The sequence below is a fragment of the Chiloscyllium plagiosum genome, chromosome 43 (genome assembly GCF_004010195.1).
Source record: "Chiloscyllium plagiosum isolate BGI_BamShark_2017 chromosome 43, ASM401019v2, whole genome shotgun sequence".
NCBI lineage: Eukaryota > Metazoa > Chordata > Chondrichthyes > Orectolobiformes > Hemiscylliidae > Chiloscyllium > Chiloscyllium plagiosum.
The window spans coordinates 7,991,829-8,000,851 of NC_057752.1; the positions used below are offsets into that span (position 1 = coordinate 7,991,829).

Here is a 9,023-nt window from a genome sequence, read left to right on the forward strand (position 1 = left end):
AACCCCCACACTACCGCCTAACTGCGGTAGTGCTTATTTTTTCCCCAGCACCCATGGTGTGTGTGTGCAGGTGTGAGACACAGTGAGAGACACAAGTTATACAAATCTTTATTCAAGTTCCACCACCAGGAAGATAGGAAAACACCTGAGTGGCCAGTGACAAGCACTGCCCTTCACATAAAAGGACAATGCTGTGTGGACACTCCTGTTTCTTTTTTTTAAGATTTTTCTTTCTTTTTTTTAAACTTTTTTTCTTTTTTTTGTGCAGGTGTGAGACACAGTGAAAGACACAAAGTGCACAAATCTTTATTCAATTTCCACCACCAGGAAGATAGGAAAACACCTGGGTGGCCAGTGACAAACACTGCCCTTCACATCAAAGGGCAGTGTGATCAAAAACAGTGAAGGGGAGACACTCCTGTTTCTATCTGTCAGCCAGGACTCCCTGATTGTACCAGATTAACAGCCCCAGTTAGTGAACTCCTATTCTACGAGGTCCACCTGGCTGATGTCATTACAATCATTCCACCTGACAGTATGCTTTGGCAGCTTCACAAGGCCAGTGTCATGCCTCAATATTCTGAGCTACATCACCTTATACAGATGTATATCAACAGATACAAAGTGCTCATGCTACACTAATGCAGTGAAATTTAGGCACTTCTTATTCACTCATGGGACATGGACATCGCTTTGGCTAGCATTTGTTACCTATCGCGAGTTACTTGAGAAGTTGGTGGTCAACTGCCTTCTCCAAGTGCTGCAGTCCACGCAACAAAGGTATATCCACAATGCAGTTAGGAAGGGAATTCCAGGATTTTGTCCCAACAACACTGAAGACATGGCAATATATTTCTAAGTCATGATGATGAGTAGCTTGGAGGGGAACTTGAAGGTGGTGGTATTCCTATGTATCTACTGCTCTTTGACCTTCTTGATGGAAGTAATTTGTAAGATGCTATCTGATTATCTTTGGTGAATGTCTACACTGCATCTTTGTAGATAATACACACTGCTGCTACTGAGCATCAGTGGTGGAGGAAGTGGATGTTTATGGATGTGGTACCAGTAAATAGGTTGCTTGTCCTGGATGGTGTCAAGCTTCTTGAGTGTTATTGGACTTGCACCAATCTAGGCAAGTGGGGAGTTTTACATCACATTCCTGACTTGTGTCTTTTAGATGGTTTACAGGTTTTGGGATGTCAGGAGGTGAGTTACTGCATGATCCCTTCTTAAAGCATTCAGGTCAGAGTGAAAGTTGGATTAGAGAAAATCATGTGGAGCCTGGAGAAGGATGAGTGTTCTTACTCAACAGCAGTCACAATTGCCCTTCCCAGAACTTACCCAAGGGCCACAGCCAGTCAAGCAGGTGGCCTGATGTTTTTGCTCAGGTGAGCTTCCTGCAGCTGTGTGACCACTGCCAACAGCTTGTGTCAATGCACTAATGCCCAGCAAATTTCCATCAACTCCTGGGCTTTTTTCTTCAGGTAGATTCTAACTGTGTTTGGATATAAAATCAGGCCCACATCAAAACTGAGCCCAGAGTCACTCTATTTAGCAGCCCAACCAAGAATATGTGAACTACTCCTTTTGTATTTTACTGAGACTGAACATGAGTTCAGGACTGGATTGAATATGAGAACCCCAAGATATTGTAATCAATCATTCCACTTATTTGTTTATGCTTATTTGTTTAAACAATGTTTATTTTTATCTTCCAATCAATCTTGCAAAGAACATAAAAGACCAAGCGACCTTGGATACACTCATGCTGGACTTGGATGAAAATGGTGATATGGAAATTGATTTTCAAGAATTTGTCACTTTTGTTGCTATGATTACCTCAGCATGTCACAGCTTCTTTGCACCTCAAGAGTGAATTTTGGAACCAAGAGCGAACATTGGAACTAAGAGCGAACTCTGGATGTGTACATTGCTTTCTGAAATGAGTTGAAAAACCTCAACTAAATAAAGCGAACAACTTTTCAAGTAGAATAGAAACATAATTATCAGATCAGAATAAGAAGTGCTAGGACGGCTAAAAATATTTTAATCCTTTACTTGCATTCTGTCTGTTTCCATGTTGTATGACGCTATGATCCTGAAAAGTCCAACTGAATATACATATATGCTTTGAAAAAAAGAGTATTCTAAATCAGATGTCAGCTGTAAATGCAGTGCTTCAGAAATGTCCACTTTATAACTCCCATTAAATGTAGTTGTCTGCTTTAAGATAACTGCACCAGTATTATTGATTGTTTGGAAAATTTGAACTCACAAAAAGAATGTTACCCAAATGGAAATTTTATTGATTGAATAAAGAGAGCAGTGAAATAAAGGGCCCTGACTGTGATATGTCAGAGCTCCCCTGGCAGCAGATAGTATTCTGAAAGCCTAACTTGTAATATCCTTCAGAGCATCAGTATGATAACAGAATGCTTTATTCTCTAAATATTAGAGGAAAACCCATTACTTGGCACGAGGTACCCAATCTTCTTGATTTCATGATCATAGCAGGCTTCAGTCAATTACTACATAATAGTTTGAATACACTTTAGACATGAAGGGTAAAACAAAGAGAGTTTATGAAAACACAGGGGAAACAATTATACTTCACATACTAGTGAGCCCTATTACCACTTGTTCCAAGTTTATCAAGTTTTGGATTTTGAGCAGTTTGACATTCATAGCAAATTTCATTCAAGTTAAAAAATTAAGAGCTAATGATATTTTATTTTAAAATTTGCATTCACTGAGCTATTAAAAAATGCACAGCCTCTGCAACAATGCACCCATTTCTACAGCACACCAACATGCAGTTTTCAGTATCATTACAATTTATCACTATATTATTGTACATCAAATTGTCTCTGAAGGTTCAAAGGGTTTCAAAATTCTAGGGATTATTGATTACCTGTACTGATATTATAATTAATTTGGCAGCAAAATTCACTAACCTTGCTTAGATTTAGTGATGACTATAAGTTCCAGCTTCACAAAACCAGTATCCAAACAGTTGTCATTTTCAATTAGGTTCCTTAAGAGTCGACAACATTACCGGTACAACTTTCCAAAATTCTTACAACAGACAACGTAAGTTACTATCTCAAACAGGAATCTCAATTCTAACTTTAAAGAGTGGAGCCACCGATAGAAAAGCTCAGTGAAAACAAATGAGATGGGATTTTTTCCATTGGAGCATTGACTACAAAAACAAAAGTGAATTTGAATTTGTAAGTGATGTTAGTCAGACCGCTGTTGTTTACAGGTTTGGACGTCCAATTATAGAAAGAAAATCAGATTAATGGAAATAATCTAGCAAAGATTCAGTAGAATGATAACAGAAAAAAAATTAAAATTATAACACAAGGCTTAAAAAAATGCACACTTTTCATTAAAACACTAACTGGGCATCTAATGGAGGTTTTCAAAATGATCAAAGGATTTGAGGCTGTAATTAGTGAAAGATTTTTCACTGGTTAGTGCTTGGTAACAAGAGGATATAAAGTTATTATTGGAAGATAAAATGCTTTGTGATGCAACTGTTTATTTTGAGAAGACATCAATATATTCATGCAAGCATTACTCATGTATCAGATTTTACAACAAATACGATCCTAAAAAACTATTTCGTAACTAATAGTAACATCCCATAGCTAATTTTGCAGAAGTATATCAAGCAGCTAACAATGCTGTAGGAAGTATTTGAGTTCCAATCTATTTTTGCCTGAAGTGTAAACCATTTCAGGAATTTTATTCCTTTCCAATGTTCTGTTTTCGTATAACTGTCTGTTGCTGGCCTGTGCTACTCTTCAAAGACTTCCTCTCTAACAAGGGCACAATTTGTATCACTGAACAAAAACATAAATATAAAAATTACAATGACAGTAATATAGACTTCCATACATATGCTCACATTACTTACGTAAGAAATAGAGAGTGTATAAATAACTTTGTTACAACACAGTGCCAACATCAAAGTAAGTTTGCCAGATTTGCTACGGCCAGTGAGCAAAACTACACAGTCTCCAGCTTTGTCAAATCTAGCTGCTGGTTAGCATTGAAACTGGCTATGGGAGATGTGCACATTTGGAATCAAAGGAATTAACAAAGTTCAGAAAGCTGTTAAGAATGGATAAGATTAATACTATATCTTACAAAATGGAAAGCAAGCAGTAGATTTTTAACGTTCTCATAAATATCTATTCTCGGATACTCCACTATAATTGGAGATCAATGCTACATTTTACATACGTGAAACCGCCTACAGGCTTAAATATGATGCAAAAAAAACTGTACACAAGGCAAGGAGTGGCACAGCATGTGATTAGCTGCACTAAACCCGATGCCAATAATTGGGTATAACAACAGCACTACCCAATTCAATGGTCTTAAAAAAAATACTAGTTGATCCCCTGTGGTAAGCTCAAGGAACGACAGTCAAGATCATTTTTCAGATCAAGGAGGATTAGAGACTGGGTAGGAAAACAATTGAAGTGGCAGGAAAAAAGAAAGGAGGGCTGAGGCATTGTGGGAAAAAACTAGAGGGGAGAGAAGGAGTGAGGGCAAAGAGAGAAAGTGAAAGGGAAAGTGAGCCTGGAGGGAGGAGAGAAGACAGGTCAGAGACAAGAGAAAGGAGGGTTGAATGACAAATTTAATTGCCTAGTGATAACTGTTTCAGATTTGATATAAACATACCAATCTTTACATTTTGGGTTTTAGCTGCATGGAAACATGAGCTTTTAGATTCAGATTTAGATCATTTCAAGTTGAATGGTGCTCTCCCCTCCAAAATGGGAGAACAAAGAGCAAGAAGGAGGTAAATGTAATAAAGTAATGCAGAAATTCTTACCTCTTACCCTGAGGGGATGGCTTCCGAACACAAGTTTGGTGAGCACTAGCAGTAACCACCTTTTCCAGTTTAGGATCAATTGGGGTTGAAGGTACTGCAAAATCTGAAATAAACAATATTCAGCTTGAAGTAAATGCTAATCAATAAACCCATGTACCTTACTTAAATGAGGGTCCTGATTGATCCAAAACAAGTATCCAACATAGAAAATAAAACATATTCATGCAATTCCACCATTACCCCCTGTCTTCCTTCCCACAACAGCGACAGGGTTCCCCTTGTCCTTACCTGCCATCCTACCAGCATTCACATCCAGAAGGTCATCAACTGCCTTTCTGCCACCTCCAGCGAGATGCCACCACCAGACACATGTATTCCCTTCCCTTCCCCAGTCCGCGGAGACTGTTCCTCCAGGACACCCTGGTCCACTCTTCCCTCCACACCTCCTCTCTCTCTCTGTCTTCCCACCCCACCACTCACCCCCCACCACACACACACACAAAACAGCCCTACAGCACCTTCCCCTGCAAACGCCCAAGGCGTAAATCTGTCCTGTCCATTTTCCTCCTCCCTCCTCAGTATCCAAGGACCCAAACATACCTTCCAGGTGAAGCAGCACTTTACCTGTACTTCTCACAATCTCATCTACTGCATTTGCTGTTACAAAGCGGTCTCCTCTACATTGGGGAAACAAAGCGTAGACTGGATGACAGCTTTGCAGAACCCCTACTTTCTGCCTGCAAACATGACCCTGAGCTTCCAGTCGCCTGCCACCCTGTTCCCTGGCCAATACCTCTGTCTCAGGCGTGCTGCAGTGTTCTGGTGAAGCTCAGCGTAAGCTGGAAGAACAATCTCATTTTTTGCTTGGGGACCCTGCAGCCCTCTGGACTCAATATAATATTGAGTTCAATAATTTTAGGGCTTGAACTCTCCGATGTCCTAACCCCCTACCACACACACCAGGCCTAGTTATCACACAGTGTGCCATGGCAGACTCTCTCTTGTTAGCCACTAACAGTCTCCATTAACAGCTGTTCACCTTCCTAGCCAGATTGTTATCCACTCCTTTATCTATCCAACTGTTCTCTCTCTATGGGCTCTATCCCCACCTATTGATTACTCCTTATTCCCATCTTCTGCAGATAAACCAACATTTTCCCAGCTACCATCAGTTCTGAGGAAGGGCCATCTTATATATCAATTAAATTTACAGACTAGGAACTTCCACAGTGGTTCTTCCAAACTCCTGCAGACATTTCACTGTAAGATCGGCAAAAGCATAGAGAAAAGGGCAGATACCATTTTCACAATATCCAATCATCTATGAGAATTACAATGGAAGATCAAGGAAATCCTCCCAGAAATTCTATTCCATGGAGTCTTGCATTAAAGCATTTCACAATTCATGCAACTGTTTACTTTTGAAGTGCAGTGACTGCATTATATATGCAAATCAATAAACACATCATTATCAAATAAAAATAGAAAATGCTACAAATACTCAGCAGGACGGGTGGAACCTGGACAGAGAGAAACAGACTTAATGTTTCAGGTTATTGAGCTTTTATCAGGACTCATTGATCATTTAAGAAAGGTCACTGACCTAAAATGTTTTCGCTTGTTTTTGCTCAGCCTGACCTGCTGAGTACTACGGACATTTTTTTGTTTTAATTTCAGATTTCCAGCATCTGCAGTTCTTTTTTATTTTAAAAGCTGTGTTAACATGATAATGCTGTACCAAGTATTTGGTTAAACATGAGTGGAGGACAGGCACTATCATTTGAGAAAAGTACATGGTGAGGCAGTCACTATATATTGCTATATCTATATTAACATTGCAGGCAGTGTCTGGCAGTTTCATGAGCTAGAAAATGTTATGTAGTTTAGTCGAGCACATTAGTAGCAAAACAAATTAATTTGTCAGGACAAAAGTGAAAATTTACCTGTATCCTGGGAATTCAGCATTTTCTCAACAGTGTTATTGGAAGGCGAGGATGGCACATCTCGGTCCCTGTTGTCAACTGAAGAGTGAAAGAAAAATCAAGTTTTATAGAAGATCAGCTTTCTCAAGTGTAACATTTTGGAGCTTTATTTGAAATTACCTGGTTCCATCACTTCAGAAACTCGGACATCAAACCACTCAAGGCCAGATCTTTCAACATCAGGCACCAGATGTAAAGGTGACTCTGGGAACAGAAGTGCAAACCGACGACTGTATGGAGAGTTATAACTAGAAGTTGTTTGATGAGGTGCTGTATGCTCCATTTCAAACACTGGAAAAGTAAAAAGACAAAACTATTTGTCTATAGAAACAGGAGTAAGCCACTCAGCCCCTTGAGCTTGCTCAATCTAAATCATTTGAGATCATGTACCTCACTGCCATTTTCTCATGCTATCTCCATATTCCTGTATGTCAGTAGTATCTCAAAATTCATCAATGTGTCTTGGAAAAAACTCAATGACTGAATTTACACTGCCCTCTGGGATACAGAATTGCAGAGATTCACTATCGTCTGAGTGAAAAAATTATTCCTCAATTGAGTCCAAAGTGGCTTACCCTTATTCTGAGTCTATGTTCTGGTTCTAGAGCATTCCCCCACCCCCACCTTGCACCTTTGTTCCTCCTACCAAAGTAGATAACTTCACACTTATCCACATATATCCCATCTGTAATGTTCCTGCCCACGAACTCAATCTGTCAAAATCCCCATGAAGCCTCTTTCCTCTTTGCACCTCATTTTATTCCATCCTCAAATTCGGAACTATTGCATTTTATCCTCTTAAAAGGCGATCTTATTGAAACATACATATTTCTTAGGGTACTTGACATGGTAGATGCAGAGAGGTTGTTTATTTTGTGGGAGAGACTCGGACTGGAAGGCATAATCTCAGAATAATACATCACTTATTTAAGACAGAGAATAAGGAGGAATTTCTTCTCTCAGGTCGCAGTGAATTTGTGTAGTTGTTTTTTGTAGAGGCTGCAGAGATTAGGTCGTTAAGTATATTCAAGGCTGAGAAAAACAGATTATTTTTATCAGGAAGGGAATCATGGATTATGGAAAAAGGCAGGAAAGTGAAGTTGAGGATTACCAGATCAACAATGATCTCAATGAATGGAGAGCAGACTTGGGCTGAATGGCCTACTTCTGCGCCTAGGTCTTAGGGTCCTCACATCCAGATAGTTTCCTATCAACCTGTTCAGAGATGTTATTACAAACCTCTGGAGCAGGTGGCACTTGAACATAGGCCTGCTGACTCAGAGGTAGGGCCACTACTGCTGCACCACAAGAGCCCTAGGTCCCCACATTCAAATCATCAATATAGATTGTGAGAAATTGCGGCTCGAAGCACAGTGCCTTGCTTTACTCCAATAATGACAGCTGTCAACCTGCGAACAGCCCATTTATTTCAACTCTCTGTTTTCACTTATAAATCCTCAACCCATGCCAGTATATCACTTTATTTTTTTAAATATGGGATGTTGGTATTGTTGGCTGTTGGCCCATCTCAAATTGCCAGAAGGCATTAAAGAATTACCCATTTTGCTGGAGTCTGTATTCATGCTGGCCAGTTTAGGTAAGGATGGCAGATTTGCTTCCCTAAAGGACATTAGTGAACCAGATGTTTTTTTTACGACAATTGATAATGGTTTACGTAGTCATCATTAGACTTCCAATTTCAGATTTTACTGAATTCAACTTTCACCATCTGTGATGAGATTCAAACCAGGGTCACCAAAACATTACCAGGATTTCTGTATTAATACTCCAGTGACCACCATACCATCACCTCCCCTCGGTTACACCCCTATTCTGTGTGATCTTATTTGGTTAACTAATCTGTGTAGGACTTTATGAAAAGCCTTCTGAAAATCCAAGTGCACCACATCCACTGGTTTCTCCCTTTGTCAAACATGACTTCCCTTTCATAAATAATATTGATTATATCTAATCAGACTTTCTAACTGTCCATCCTTTATCAGTTCCGATTCGGAGATGCCGGTGTTGGACTGGGGTGTACAAAGTTAAAAATCACATAACACCAGGTTATAGTCAACAGGCTGATGAAGGAGCGTCGCTCCGAAAGCTAGTGTGTTTCCAATTAAACCTGTTGGACTATAACCTGGTGTTGTGTGATTTTTAACTTTATCACTTCCACTATTTTCCCT

General features: G+C 39.6%; 1 protein-coding gene across 1 annotated transcript in view; it reads left to right on the plus strand.

Annotated features, from left to right (window-relative positions):
* LOC122543352 (protein S100-B-like) overlaps positions 1-2,338 on the plus strand; it is a 22,653-nt gene extending 20,315 nt beyond the window's left edge. The window contains exon 3 of the mRNA XM_043681939.1: positions 1,736-2,338. Within this exon, the coding sequence (XP_043537874.1) occupies positions 1,736-1,879 (144 nt within the window). The 3' untranslated portion in view covers positions 1,880-2,338. The remainder of the gene's footprint in view (positions 1-1,735) is intronic.
* Positions 2,339-9,023: the final 6,685 nt, after the last annotated feature.